Genomic DNA, 16325 nt, shown 5'->3' on the forward strand with positions numbered 1-16325 from the left:
GGAGCCCAGCAGGTCGAGGCTGCAGTGGCTGGGAGCGGCCACTGCGCTCCAGTCTGGGCGACAGAGGGAGACTCCAACTCAAAAAAAAAAAAAAAAGAAAGAAAAGAAGTGAAGAGTCAGCATCATCCTTTTGTTCCTGATCTTAAAGGAAAAGCTTTCAACTTTTCAAAGTATGTTGACATTAACTACAGGTTTTTCATCTATTGCTTTTATTGTGTTGAGGTATATTTCTTTCATGTTTAATCAGTTGAGAATTTTTATCATGACAGGTATTGAATTTTGTCAAAAGCTTTTTCTGCATATACTGAGAAAATCATATGGTTTTTCCCTTTCATTTTCATGTTTATTTATTTGTGTGTGTTGAACCATTTGTGCATCCCAGGAATGAATCTTATTTGAGCTTGGTGAATAATTTTTTAATGTGTTGTTGGATTTGGTTTGCTAATACAGAGTTGTGGATTTTTCCATTTGTATTCTTCAGGGACATTGGTCTTTAAGGTCCTTCTCTGGTTTTAGCATCAGAGTTAGACTGGCCTCATAAAATGAGTTGGGAGGTATTCCCTGCTCCTTTAGGAAAATGGCTCCGAAATTCCCTTCTCTCACCGTGCAGCATTCGACAATATAGAAGACTTTTATGACCAAATATGGAAATTTCTCCCCACCACCAGCCAGTGGACACCAGCTGGGTGTTCTTCAACTCAATTTCAATGCTATATACCTGGAGGTAGTGTCAGATCCCACAGGTTGAGGACTAGGTTCCTTCCCAAGACTTCTCCTTTCCCCAGGCAACAGTCACAAATCTGGGTCTCTGGAACCTCTACCCAACTGGCTTTAATTTCGGGTTCCCACACCCTTTTATTTGCTAGAACAGCTCACAAAACTCAGGGAAACACACACATTTGCCAGTTTATGATGAAGAATATTTTGAAGGCTACGAATGAACAGCCAGATGAAGAGATACACAGGGTGAGGTCTGAAAGTCTCAAGTGCAGGAGCTTTTCTCCAGGGAGCTGGGGTGCACCACTCTCCCAGCATATGGATGAATTCTTCTTCACCTTTCCTTCACCTTCACGCGTTCAGCTCTCTGGAGGCTCTCTGAACCCTGTTCTCATGAGATTTTAGGAACGCTTCATGATGTCAGTATATCTTCCCCATTTAGGGCAGGACTGTTTCTGGGAAAGACCTTACAATCCACAATCAGAAAGGGAGGGGCTTGGTCAGAGATCAGAGTCCCGTCTTGGGGCAGGTGAAAGGAGGGTAGGAGATTGTGTTTCTGAGGCCTGACCTTGAGGCCTGACACACCCAACATTGTAACAAAAGACCACAAACAACAAGGGCTGTGGAAACTGTGAATAAGTAACCACGGATGAAAACCATCATCTATAGCTTAACAGCCCGCCTCCTCTTTGATTTTCTGAAAAAGTTAAAAAAAAATGAAATTCTTTAAAAAATGTTTTTGTAGAATGCACCCGTGAAGCTGTCCTGTCTTGGTATTTTCTTAGATAAGAAATGTGTGTACTGATTCAGTCTTCTTACTCATTATGGGTTTGTTTATACTTTCTATTTCTTTATGATTCAATCTAGGTAGTTTGTGTGTGTCTAGAAATTTACCCATTTAAAGTTGTTCATTTTTTTGGAGTATAATCATTCATAGTGGGTTTCTTATGATCCTTTCTATTTCTGTGGTATCAGTTGTAATGATGAAGTGAGAGAAACCTCTTTCATTTCTGATTTTACTTGAGTCTTCTTTTTTTTTTACTAGTCTAACTAAAGGTGTGTTGGTTTTGTTTACCTTTAAAAAAAAAAATCAACTTTTATTTTGTGCATTTTTAAAAGTTTTCCTAATCTCTATTTTATTTATTTCCAATCTTATCTTTGTTATTTTCTTCCTTCTGCTAACTTTGGGCTTAGTTTTTGTTTTGTTTTGTTTTGTTTTTCTTGCTTCTTGGTGTGTAATGTGAGTGAGATGATTTATTTGAAATCCTTCTTCTCTTTTGATATGGGTATTCATTGCTATAAATGTTCATTTTAGGACTGCTTTTGCTGAATCCCAAAAGTTTTTGATATGTTGTATTTTCATTTTGTTTGTCTCAAAAATTTTAAGCATTTTAAATAATTTGTTCTGTACCCTATCAGTTGTTTAGGATCATGTTGTTTAATTTCCACATATTCTGAGATATTTCCTATTTCTCATTTCTAGTTTCATGCCATTGTGACCCAGAAAAGATACTTGATATGCTTTCAATTCTCTTACATTTATTAAGACATATTTTGTGCTCTAATATATTATGTGTCCTGGAAAATGTTCTGTGTGTGCTTGAGAAGTTTGTGTATTCTGTTGCTGCTGGATAGAATGTTCTGTATAATCCTGCTAGATCAATTAGGTATCAAGTGTTGTTCGTGTAATTTTAAAAATTTATTTTCTGTCTAGATGAGCTGTCTACTGTTGAAGTTGAGATATTGAGTTCCTTATCATTATTGCATTGCCATCTATATCTCCTTGTATTTAATAATTGTCTCATTATTTAGATACTTTGATGTTGGGTGCATATATATTTAGAGTTGTTATATCCTCTTAGTGGATTCATTCTATCATTATTTAATAATCTTCTTTGTCTCTTTTTATAGTTTTTAACATAAAGTCTATTTTGTCTGATATAAGTAGAACTACTTTTGCTCTCTTTTGGTTTTCATTGTGTGTGGAATATCTTTTTCCATCCTTTGACTTTCAGTCTGAATATATCCTTACTAGTAAAGTGAGTCTCCTGTAGATAGTATATGACTGAATTAAAATTCTTTCAATCTTTCTATTCTTTCAGCATAATTTAAATCCATTTACATTCAAGATAATTACTGATAGGTAAGAATTTGTTACTGCAGTTTTGTAATTTTTTTCTGGGTGTGTGCAGGTTTCTTGTTTTCTCTGTTGCTGTCATTCTTTGCCTTTTGAAGGTTTTCTCTGTTATTATGCTTTGAATCCTTTTTATATTTTGTGCAAATATTACAGGTTTTTGTTTTGTGGTTAACATAATTCTTACTTATAATCCCTAATTTTTATAACAGGCTATTTTAAGCTAACAACTTAACTTTAATTGCATATAAAAACTAGACTTTCATTCCCTCCTCACTGCTTTTTATAATTTTGAATTCAAAATTTGCATTTTTATAGTTTATATCCCTTAACAATTTTATTAGTTTTGTCATGCAGCCCTCATATTAGTGATAAAATTATTTTACCTACCATCCTCACAGTATTCGAGAATTCTTTTTTTGAGTTGGAGTCTCACTCTGTCATCCAGACTGGAGTGCAGTGTCTGCAGCCTCAACCTGCTGGGCTCCGGCAATCCTTCCACCTCAGCCTTCCAAGTAGCTGGAACTACAGGCGGACGCTACCATGCCTGGCTAATTTTTTTGATTTATTGTAGAGATGAGGTCTCGCCAAGTTGTCAAGAATTCTGAATATAACGTGTACTGTTCCCAGATAAACCATTCTGACTGCTTCCTCACAGTCAATCAGAGATGAGAGGCAGAAACTGGGAGAAAGGGGAGTTTATTCTGCCACCAGGTTACAGGGAGATAGGTGGCATCATTACCAAAAACTTACTCAAAACTTTTCATTCCATAGCTGCTCACCCATGCCCAAGGCTAAATTAACAAGGGTATGACTCAAGATCTCCTAATCATCCTTTACCCTCCCCAAGGCTAAGTTCCTTAAGGGGGGAATGGAATGTTACAACAATCAAAAGAAGTTACCTTGGTACATTTAGATAAACAACTTTAGATCAAACATGAGAAATATAAGAGATCCTTGTTTTTGGAGCCTTGACCTGTAAAAATACCACTGAGTTTTTTACTTTTATATATTTGTTATAAATTAGTAGTCTTTAATTTCAGTTTAAGGAATTTCCTTTATCAACTCATGAAAGTAGACCTAGTGGTGATGAAACTCTCAGTTTTTATTTGGGAATGTTTTTATTTCACCCTCATTTCTAAAGGATAGCTTTGCCAGATAAAGTATTATTAATTGACAGGTTTTTATTTTTTCTTCCTTCAGCCTTTTGAATATATTATCCCACCCTTTCCTGGCTTGTAGGGTTTCAACTGAGAAGTCCATTGATAGCTATATTGGGACTTCCTTGAATGTGATATGTTCCAAAAGGTACCTATAGATACCTAGAAGAAACTTAGCTTATTCTTTAGTCTTTTTGCCTCAGTGTAACAATTAGCAAGCATTCAGACATTCTACTATAGAACAAGCAACAGCCTATCCCATCCCCCTGGGAAATCTCCTTCAGATGCAAAACCAGGACAGCCTAATCATTCATGGTTTAGCATAATAATCTCTAGTAAACTTTTAGGTTCCTTGTCAAAGCCGAAGATCCAAGATCAACTTTTGGCTGGCCAAAGTCATAAAAGTAATAATACAACCACCTTGGGTCAAGGAATTTGTGAGTTGCAAATGTCTGAGGTTGTGAATTACAAATGTCTGACAAGTCTCTTGCAGGAAACCCCCACCCCTGGGTTGACCTAATCAACCCTTTGTGACCTACTTGACACAAATAAACCCCACCATGGCAGCAATCATGTGACTAACCCACCCATCTGCCTGCTGTCCATCACCTGACATCATCAGCACCTGTGCTTGCCTGTCCCTTTGTGATGACACGGAAGCAGACCACCACCCAATCACCTTGATGATCTTCCCTCATCAAAGGGAATGGTTCAAAGGACTCAACCACAAGCAATCGGCGGCCATTGCCTTGCTGGAGTCTGGTGTGGCCATGTGCTTTTTGAGCCATGGCTGTCGCCATGCTTCCTGGCTTTGGTCCCCCTCCCCCACCTTGGGGAGGTAAATCTTCTATCTTCCTTCTCTTTTTCTCACTGATCTACTTTTAAATAAACTTTTCTTTCTTAACCTTTTTGTGTGTTGCAATTCTTTGCAATTTACTCGGATCTCTGGGTTGCCAGCACACATCTCCGGCTTACCAGCCCTGGTGGTGCTGCGCCTCTCTACCTTTACCCTGTCCAGTACCCTAACAGTTTCTCTCCTCTTGTTGCTTTCAATATTTTTTCTTAGTCTTTTATTTTTGATAATTTGATTATGATGTGACTTGGCAAAGTCCTTTTCGGGTTGCCTTTAATTGAAGACTTCCAAGCTTCCTGTATCTGAATGCTGTCTTTTCCACATTTGGGAAAATTTCAGCCAATATTTCCTTAAATGTGTTTTCTGGGCTTTTTTCTCTCTTTTCTTCTAAGGTATTTAATTATGTGAATCTTAGTTATCTTGGTGGTGACCTATACTATTTATAAAACTTTTTATCATTTATTTATTTATTTGGTTGTTTATTTATTTATTTTTTAATTTATTTTGAGTGAAAGTCTTACTCTGTTGCCCAGGTTGGAGTGCAGGTGCGCACTCACAGTCACTACATCCTTGACCAAAGATCAACTCGACCTGTTGGGCTCAGGCTATTCTTCTACCTCAGCCTTCAGCCTTCTGACTCGGCCTTCAGCCTTCCAAGCAGCTGGAACTATAGGCACACACCACCTCCCCTGGTTAATTATTTTATTTTACTTTATTTTATTTTATTTTATTTTATTGTAGAGATGAGGTCTCCGCAAGTTTCTCAAGCTGGTCTCAAACCCTTGGGCTCAAGCAATCCTTTCACCTCGGCCTCCCAAACTGCTGGGATTATAGGTATGAGCCACCACACCCAGTCAAAACTTTTTATTTTTTAAATTCTTTTTTTCTTTTTACTTCTCTGACTACATAATTTCAGATTTTCTGTCTTTGAGATCACTGATTCTTCTGTTTTATCAAATCTTCTTTTGAAGCTTTATACTGAGTTTTCAGTTCAGTTGTTGTATTCTTTATCTTGGGGATTTCTGTTTGCTTTTTAAATAGTTTCTATTTTCTTTTCAAACTTCTCATTTCTTTCCCCATTTGCTTTTAAAATTCATTTTCCTTTCTCTCTTTTTCTTTGAGTTGGGATCTCATTCTTTCATCTTGACTGCAGTGCAGCACCATTATCACGGTTTACTATATCCTTGACCTCCTAAGATCAGGTAATCCTTCTGCCCCAGCATCCTGATGTTTTGGACTACAAGCACATGCCACAAAGCCTGACTAATTTTTTGTGGAGATGGGATCTTGCTATGTTGCCTAGGCCTATCTTGAAATCCTGGGCTCAAGAAATTCTCCCACTTCAGCCTCCCAAAGTGCTGGAATTGCAAGCATGAGCCACTAAATTTGATTTTCTATCCATATTTTCTTGTAGTTCTCTGGACTTATTTAAGAGAATTATTCTGAATTTTTTTGTTGGTCATTTTATAGATTTGTATGTCTTCAGCTTCTGTTATTATAGTTTTATCAGTTTCATTGGTGATGTCATATTTCCTTGATTTTTTATTTTTATTTTTATAATCACTGTGTTCTTACATTAGTGCCAATACATTTGAGGAAATGACCACCTCTTCTGGTATTTAAAAGTGTTTTTGGGTGGTGATAGACCTTCACTATTTAGTCTAGTTTAGGATTTTAGATAGGTCAACAAGTGGGGACCTTAGATAAACAGACCTTGGTGTCCAGTTTTCTACATGGGCTTGGCTGCTGCCTGTGGTTTAAGGTCAAATGGAGCTGCTGGTCTGATGAGACAACAGCTGAACTCTGGTCAGGTGAAGCAGCTGGCTGCCCTCTGGTTACCTGTAAGGTTGCAGGTTGTCTTCCCTGGCTTGGCAATACCGTTATTTAGAATCTGTAGTTAAGGAGGGTAAGGTGCTGGGTTTCAAAACAAAGGGGGTTCTTTAGGGTTGCTGCAGTAATTCAGGCCGGGCAGGAGCAGAGGCCACGCTCCACAGGTATGTGTAGACTTAGTCTTGTCTCTGGGCCTAGGATAGCCTTAAGCAGAGCGCTGAGGGTTAGTTAGGTTACCACTCACCTTCTGGGGCTAGGGGGTGCCAGCTGTTGGCTCTGCAGCCAACTGCTGACCTGCACTTGCTTCCTGGCCTCTGTGCCTGAGAAAGGCTCAAAAAGAGCACTGGGAAATGGCTGGATCATCATGCTTCGAAATTCTTCATTAAGATATTCTGACTGAAAAGTCCGAATTAAAATGTTGATTTGTTATTCTAAGAACTCTTTCCTAACTTAGAAATATAGAAACATGCATTTCTTTCTCATAGAATTTATTTTATTCTATAAAAATAATGAAAAAATAGCCTTGAGTTAAATAAAGTTCATCTTAAATAAATGATAATTTCATGTAATATATCAGTATTTTTATGATCTTCAGCTAAGCAAGTCTTTGACACAAGTCAAAATGGCAAAATTATAGTGGAGGGCAGTAGGGGATTCTCTTTTGTAACAGCAAAGGGCCTTGAGATATGGGTCTTGATGGCACTGGTGTGACCTTCTGTGAGTAAGACTTGCGCTCTGAGTAACATTTTCACTGTTGGTTTAAGACAATCCCGCTCATGCCACATTTGCTTGCCACAGGGCTGGCACTGGTGCTGGGCTGTTTCTGAACCCTGTATTCAATGGAAGTTTTGCACCTAGACCCGCTGCTTCTCCTCCTCAATCCTTTCGGCCTAGGTTTTGTAACTGACACCTATTGGCATCCTGTGAACATAGCAAGACTGGCTAGACCCCCAAATTAACATGTTTCTAAATAAAGAGGAACTAAAGATAATTTAGATCATAATTTTAAAAAACTGTTTCCAATGTTGATGCACTGGCCCATTCTATTGCTCTCACGGTTAACACTTCCCAACGCTCATGAACTGGATAGCTTTCTAACACCTGTTCAATACAATAATCTACATGCTGTCTAACCAATACTGAGAACAGAGAAAACGTTTCCTCCTTTGTTGTGAATTGAATATTGATGCAACCCACAGTTGTTTTAGCTTTGGGACAGTTCCATCATGTTGTTTTATTTTTGAGTTGGCAGGCAGGTCTTTTTCACAAGAGCTGCAATCAAGCCAGTTCTATTTTTGGCTTAGTGTAGAATTTGGAAGCCATGGTCATGATGTTACATTATTTCTGTTAAATTTTAATGTGTTGGTTTTAGCTCATCATTTTACGTGTTAAGAGGTTAGAATCCTGATTTTGAATTCTGGCATATTTGCCATCACACCTAGATTTGTGAGCCATTTAGATGAAAAAGCATGCACAAGATGGTCTCACTCAGGCCACTAGTAAAACTAGTGAATAGACTAGTACTGAGGACAGAGTGCTCAGCTGTTGACTCCAGAGTGATCCTTCTAGTTACACGAGCTCCATTATTTCACAACTTGGGGTTATTGCTGCTCAATTAACTAAAAAGGCACCTAAGTGTCCTATCATTCAGCTCACATGTGTCTTTCATTTAACAGAGAGATCATGAAAGTCTTTTCACTATAGTGAAGATACACCGAATCTGCCATATTCCTCTGAGCCCCTGGTCTAACCATTCAAGCATAGGGGAACATGTGATGACTTTGCTTGTTGCTAGCAAATGCAAGTTGGGTGGTATTAACCATCACTTTCTTTTCTAAGGGTTCATAAATCATCTATTAACTAGTTCATTCAAGATTCTCACTAGGGATGGATCAATAATTTCTACAAAGTAGCTTTTTCCCATGAAAAGGTAAATACTTGTACAAAATGTATGTGTAAGGAGAATGTTGTTGGTTGATAATTGGGGCGAGAGACAGTGCAACTAAACGTAGAAAGAGCAACCTAGGAAACAGAAACCGAAAAACAAAGGATATGTTTGGTGAATGGTGATCAGCTCAGCATGATGAAAACTGAGAATTCTTGAGAGGTATACTTAGGGGTAGACTGGAAATAAAAGTCGTGAGTTGATCATATGTGATATGGTCATTAGAATCCTGTTGACGTGCTTACAAATGTGAGTCCTAATCCAAGGAACTAGCGGTAAGAAGAGAAAGAAGGTGGCAGATGACAATGATATTTTCATGAAATAAAACCTTAAGAGTTTTGGCGGAAGGTGTGTAAAGTTGTTGACTATAATTTGAGTTTTTCTGGCTCCACATACATGCGCAAAATCTGCTAAGTTAGAGAAAGCAGAAGTACGTTTATTTTGGGGGTGGGGGAGAGGTGTTGCATACAGATTTGGACACGAATCCATGGCAGGAAACTTTAAAATTGAAGTGAAAATTCGAAATCCATTAAGGCATACAAGGCAAGAAATATTGATCCTGGGAGTCCTCCCAGGCTAGGTAGTGGAAGCGTGGCCAAGGAGCTACAGTGAGTTGAGAAGCACCATCTCATAGAATAATGCAATACACATGATGTTCCCTGGAGTAGCTGTACTGACTGTGGTACAGAGCTTGATGATATTGTAGTAGTATATTATAACTGTCCCTAGTAGTAAGAATAAATTCATTCTTCTCCCTGCTTTTCACATGTCTTTATAAGTCCCTTTTGGTGTCTCTAGCTTTTGGTGCATGTCTCAGTCCTTTCTTGGACTGACTTGCTGACACTTTTCATACAGATTCATGCTGATGGATGTTCTTCCTTCCATATTTTGTTAATGATGGTTTCACATATGAGCCAAACAAAGAGTTTCCTGTGTGGTTAGTTACATCAGTCTTTCTCTTTCATAGGATCATTTGTGATCGTAGTATTGGAATGGGTTTCCCATCATCCTTGGCATACATTGCTGCTCCCTAATTTTTTTCTTGGATGTTTCCTTTGGCTTCCATCTCATAAAGTCTTCTTGATACTAAGCCATACTTACATTTTTATTTTTAAAATATCAGGCTCACTTTGTTATTTTCCTTCCTCTCCAGTGCCTCCATTAAGGTCTTAGTGACAGCTCTGCATCCTCTCTCCATTTCTTTCTTTTCTTTTTTTTTTTTTGAGTTGGAGTCTCACTCTGTCGCCCAGACTGGAGTGCAGTGGCCGCTCCCGGCCACCACAGCCTTGACCTGCTGGGCTCCAGCGATCCTTCCCTCAGCCTTCCAAGTAGCTGGAACTACAGGCGCGTGCTACCACGCCCGGCTAATTTTTTGATTTATTGTAGAGATGAGGTCTCGCCAAGTTGCCCAGGCAGGTCTCGAACCCGCGGGCTCAGGCAATCCACTCACCTCAGCCTCCCAAAGGGCGGGATTACAGGCTGAGCCACCGAACCCAGCTTCCATTTCTTTCTCAAAGGGTTTGCTGCACACTTCCCCTCTAAATTCTGATCTTAATATGTTATTGACGTGTTCTCTAAAGTTTTGTCTCTGAATTTCCTCCCATGCTCTGAAATTTCCATCGGCAAAGTTCCTGATCCTTGCGATCACCTAGTAAATACTTGACTCTGTATGGCCCCAACACTTGGTCTTATTTTACTTCCTACCTGTAGCTGCCCCTCTCTGGCCCGTCAGGCACCCCCTTGGACTGCTTGTCAACCCACTGAAAATTTCTTCTTGGACCGTGGGAACCACAGCAGAGAAGTGGAGTGGGGGAATCCCCGCTTCTACCAGTCAGCAGGGAAAGTTGAAGAGAAATTCCTCAGTCAGAACATGAAACTCAGAATCAGAAATTGTTAGGTTGATTCTCAGTGCTCTTAATAGCTTTGTCATAGAGAGAAAACCCACTCCAATTTCAGAACCTCTGTTGTCTCATCTGTAAAATGGAAGAAATGGAATTCAGAAAAGCCAAGTCAGTGAATCCTTTGGACAATCACATCCAATGATGCAGGAGAAAGACTTTTGTAATCTGTATAGGTAATACAATCTTATAATGTTATTATTTTTGTTGTTTGTATCTTTCCTTTCCGTTACATTGGTAAAAGACATGATGCTGGCACTCGCGGTTGGAAGTTGGAAGGACATGTGCCATAGAAACATTATTATACATGGAGGCTACGGATTATGGATACGGTGACAACAATTCAACAAATCTTTACTGGGTCCCTATTATATCCTAGCCCCTATGTGATTGGTATTGATACACATGTGATTGATTATAATAGTCTTTGCTTAAACTTACAAGCGCTTCCATACCTGCCGCTTTTTCTTAAAATGTCTGATCATGTGACTCTCCTGCTTGAAAATCTTTCTTTCAATCGTGCATTCATTTATTCATCCAACTTTCACAAAGAGCTCTACTACTGTCCCCCTTGCTGTATATGGGAGACACAAAGAGCAAACACATTTGCATTCACCTTGACCGTGTTTCCCGTGTATGTGCTTTGCTTCAGACATTCCTAAAATGGCACTTACCTTCAATTGACAGAGTTCTACACAGTCTTCAAGGATTCTGTTAAACTGCAGGGAGCATCCCTGCATTGTGTGAGCTGAGGTAGGACTGTCCCAGTGTTCCCTGTGCATTCTGTGCGTGGTGTTATGGAATGGCTTACTAGTCTAGGCCTACATTATTAGACTGAGAGTTTGCTGAGAGGAGGAACCCATGTTTGTTTGTATTTCTGTGTCCAGGACCAGTTATATGTCTGCATATACAAAGACTGCTCTCAACAACCACAGAGAAAGATACATGAACACATAATTACTGCAAAATGACCACGTGTAATAATCATCTGTGCTCATTGCTCTGGGAGCATGAAGTGACCAATTCTGCTGGGAAAATGCATAAAGATTTAGCACCATAAGAGCTGCCTCTTGAGTAGGAGCAAGAGATTGAGTGATAGCCTACCCAGTGGGAAAAAGTGGAAAAAGAAGTGTGCAAATGTGTGGATCAGGAAAAACATGGTTATTTAGGGAACGGCAAGTGGGTAGAGGGGGCAGTGGCAGGAAATGAGACCAAGAAGTACTGGCAAGATCAAACCATGAAGGATTTTATAGTTTATTCTAAAGACAAAAGAGAGTCACAGATAGATTCTAACTCAACAAGAGATAGGTTGATAATTGTATTTCAGTTCTTATTTGACTTTGGGTCCAGTGGGAGTTAAATGATTATTGATCAGTCTTCAGTCATTCTTTGCAATATTTATGTGCACCTGTTTAGTTAACTAATATCTTTAATCTAAAAATTTATCCTGTATTAGAGTAAAATTTAAAAAGGACACTTTATATATTACCCTCATACATGGAAAATCGATGTCAATTTCCAAAAATAAAATACATATATAGTATGTGTGTGTGTGTGTGTGTGTGTGCGCACGCGCGTGCACGCACACGTGTGCACATGCACACACTTTTGAAAAATTTATTTAGGTGCCAGATTTTCTAGAATACTCTCAGGATCCTGAGTCACACTCTGGGAACACTCTGGGAACACTATGGGTAACACTATGTTAAGTAGCTTTTGGAGGGCTGATCAGGCTTGGCTTTTTCATCTCTACACATAATATAATAATAATAGAAAATACCTCTTGTTTCACATATGAATCTTACAAATATAATTTTTGAGCACAATTACTTCATAGCTGGTTGGATGCCTTTATCTGAACCTGACTCTCTCCTCCTCCCTGGTTCAAATTTGTAAAGTTTGTCCGTAGTTATAATTTATAAAGTTTTCTTATGATGTAAATTCTCTGGTTAAATAAAGTTATTTATTTATTTATTTTTAATCTTTTGGGTTAGGATGGAAAACTTCTCCCTGACAAAAGCCAGTCAATTCTAGTGGATGACATTTTTATCTGGCACCAGGGCACTTATGTATGTGATTACACTCAGTCGGATAATGCGAGTTCATGGACAGTCAGATCTGTTGTTCAAGTGATAACCACTGGTAAGTAAGAATTTTGTCTCAAGATTTGAGATCTAAACCCCACTTGGCTGATTAAAATTGTCTTCCTGTGACTTAGCTATTTTTTCTTTAGGGAACAAAACAAAGATAGTCATGGATGTGGGCAAGCTTCAATTTCCCCATGAACCCAGTTCCCGTCCCCCAAGGAAGGTTTTCGTTTTGAACCATGTTCGGGTTACTACAATTTGGCTCATCTATGTGTTGATCTCTGGTTTGCTTCTGAATAAACTTAAAAATGTATTAGACATTTCATTCATAAAAATATTAAGTGACATCCATGTGTCACCATCATTAACCATGTTAACATTTTTCCACTTGCTTGCTTACAATCTTGTTTTCTTTTCTTTAAAGAAACAAAGCATTGCAAATACAGCTTGAGATCCATCCCTCCATCTCCTCCCATGCCCTTTCTGTCCCAGTGTAATCATATCTTCTGGTTTATATTCGTTCATTTATGCACTTTTTCTACATATGAAATTATCCATGATGAAAGTAGAATATTGCTTTGTGTTATGACATGTGTTTTTGTCATAAACACAGAGGTATTGTACTAAGGTATCGTTTTTGCCAACTTACCCACCCATCAGCAATGAATAGATTTCCATGAGCCCCAAGTGATATTTGGTGGCATCAGACTTTTGATTGGTGGCAAATATGGTTTCTTTTTTTGTTGTTGTTCTCCTATTTTAGACTTCCCTGATCCCTAATGAGGTTGAATGTCTTGTCCTTTTTGTAGGCCCATTAGATTTCTTCTTTTGTGTTTTGTCTATTTTTGCCCTAACCTTTCCCTTGGGTCATTCTTGCTAGATCTTGCAAGTAATTTAAATGTGATCTATGGAGTCAAAACACAACAGAGCCTGTCAAACTGTGTGAGGCACACTAAAGCCAAGTTCAACACTCCTGCCTATTTTTTGGCCCTGGCATCCTCTACTCCTTTAAATTCATTTTATTTTTATCTTAGACTATATTTCATATGTATTCAATTTTATTTTATATTAGATTTCTCCTTGAAAGAGACATTAGAATGGGAATACACCACTGATACCACTTTTCCCTTCCAAGTGATGTGTAATTGCTATTTTACTCAGCTCCTTGCACTCTCAGTGGCATGATCTGTTTTTCTCTCACTCAAGGTACACCTTGCAATATCTGTCATTGCTATTTCCATCAGGTTCTGTCACCATTTCGGTCTTCCTCGTTGAGTCATTCAATTTTGCACTTATTCATTCCCACACAGATATGTATTGAACATCTAGTGTGTGTCAAGCTTGGAGCTAAGGATGTGAGAATGAGTACCCAGACACTTTACTTGGCCCCCGAGAGCTTGCCATCTGGGGAGACAGGCAAATAAGAGGGAGGCAATCACCACGGAGTGTAGTGGGGGGAACAGGAACAGTTGGCATGTGTGAGGACCAACAGATCCAAACCTGGGGGAGCCCAGTCCAAGCGAGAACTGAGGAATGAAGATAAACTAGCTCAACCAAGTTGGACAGCTGCAAGTCTAGGCTGAGGGTACAGTACAGCTGATGTCCAGGAGATGAAGGAGATCACAGTCCTCGCTAGAAAGAAGAGGAAGGCTAGTTAAAGGTGAGGGTCTGGAAACAAGACTGACATCACACTGTTCTAATACGTTTGGAGTTTTGTATAAGGAACCTCAGAGAGCAGCTGAGCGTTTTAAGTAGGGATGTTTGTACTCGAGACAGATCACCCTGTTTATTGAGGAGAAAGTGGATTCTTCTTTTTTTAAATAAAGATATGGGGTACAATTCAGGGTTAGTCATGCAAACGTTGGTTATGTAGGTACCCTTGTTGATGAGGTGTGCCCCTCTCTCCCCTAGCAGTTTCCCTCAACTGCCAATCCCACCCCCATTCCCTGCCAGCTTCCCACTACTGCCAATCCCTTTTGTAGCATTATAATTGTTCAAGGTTCGCTCATGAGTGAAAACATATGGTACTCTGACTTTTTTGTTTCTGTGATAGATCACTGAGTATGATTGATTTGAAATCCATCCAAGTTGCTGCAAAGTCCATTTGTTTGTCTTTTTTTATGACTGCATAATATTCCATTGTGTATATGTGTCACATTTTCTTAATCCAGTCCATCTCCAATGGGCAGCTTGGTTGGTCCCATATTTCTGCTATTGGGAATAGAGCTGCAACAAATATTCATGTGCAGGTTATCTTTTTTTGTAGAATGATTTGCGTTCCTCCAGCTATATTTCCAATTGGGAAATTGCTGGATCATATGGAAGGTCAACTGCTAGTTCTTTCAGAAATCGCCACACTGTCTTCCAAAGAGGTTGCACTACTTTGCATTCCCACCAGAAGTGTAGAAGCATTCCTTTTTCTCTGCATCCACACCGGCATCTGGTGTTGTTTGTTTTATTACTGATGGCCATTCATACAGGGGTTAGGTGGAATCTCAGTGTGGTTTTGACTTGCGTTTCTCTGATGATTAGTGAAGCTGAGCACTTTTTCATGTGTCTGTTTGCTGCCTATACATCTTTTTTTGAGAAGTGTCTATTCATGTATATTGCCCACTTTTTAATGGGGCTGTTTGTTTTTACTTTTTCCTTTTGGATTTTTGCATCTATGTTCATAAGCGATATTGGACTGCAGCTCTCTTTTTTTGTTGAATCTTAACCCAGTTTGGGTTTCAGTGTGATATTAGCTTTGTAAAGTGATTTGAGGAGAATTCCATCTTTCTCAATTGCCTGGAATACTTTCAATAGGATTGGTATCAGCTCCTTCTTGAACATTTTGCAGAATTCTACTGGAAAGCTATCTGGTCCAGGGCTTTTTTTTTTTTTTTGGTAGTTTTTGTATGACAGAGTCAATTTCCTGGGTTGTTATTGGTCTATTTAGTGTCTCAATGTCTTCTTGTTTCAACCTGGGGAGGTTGTGTGATGTCAGAAAGTTCTCCATTTCATTTAGGTTATCAAGTTTGCTTCATATAGGTGTACATAGTAATCTCCGATAATCTTTTGTATTTCTTTGTGGTCAGTTGTGATTTGATCTTTTGTATTTCTGATTGTGTTTATTTGGGCTTTTTCTCTCTTTTTCTTGGCCATTCTCACTAGGGATCCAGCGATCTTGTTAATTCTTTCAAAGAACCAGCTTTTTGTTTTGTTGATGTTCTCTATGCTATTTCTGTCTTCTATGTCCTGTATTCAGACTCTTATTTTGGTGATTTGGTAGTCTTCTCTTTCCAGCTCCCTTAGGTGATTTGTTTGGCTTTTGACTTGTGATCTTTCAGTTTTTTGATGTGTGCTCATAGAGATATAAATTCACCACTTAGAACTGATTTCATGGCATCCCAGAGATTTGGGTAAGATGTTTCTTTATTTTGATTTGTCTCCAGGAATCTTTTAATTTCTGCTTTGACTTCAGTATTGACCCAGTGGTTGTTCAGCATCGTGCTGTTTAGTGTCCATGTTTTTGTGGTCTTTGGGGAAATTTTGATGGTGTTGATCTTTATTTTTATTCCACTGTGGCATGAAAAGGTACATGGCAATATTTTGACCTTATGGAATTTGTGGCTGATTATGGCCAAGGATGTGATTGATCTTGGAGTACATTCCATGTGGTGATGAGTAGAATGTATATTCTGTGGTTGTTGGGTGGAATA

The 16325-nt window shown here is 38.9% G+C and overlaps 1 protein-coding gene across 1 annotated transcript in view; it reads left to right on the forward strand.

Moving 5' to 3' along the window:
- The window catches only part of IL18RAP (interleukin 18 receptor accessory protein), a 39825-nt gene that overhangs the window by 4542 nt on the left and 18958 nt on the right, over nt 1–16325 (forward strand). Inside the window, 1 exon segment of the mRNA XM_008064782.2 lies at nt 12532–12679. Coding sequence (XP_008062973.1) covers nt 12532–12679 — 148 coding nt within the window.

This window comes from Carlito syrichta, unplaced genomic scaffold, assembly GCF_000164805.1.
Source record: "Carlito syrichta isolate Samal-C Ts95f unplaced genomic scaffold, Tarsius_syrichta-2.0.1 Scaffold308018, whole genome shotgun sequence".
In the NCBI taxonomy this organism is placed as follows: Eukaryota; Metazoa; Chordata; class Mammalia; order Primates; family Tarsiidae; genus Carlito; species Carlito syrichta.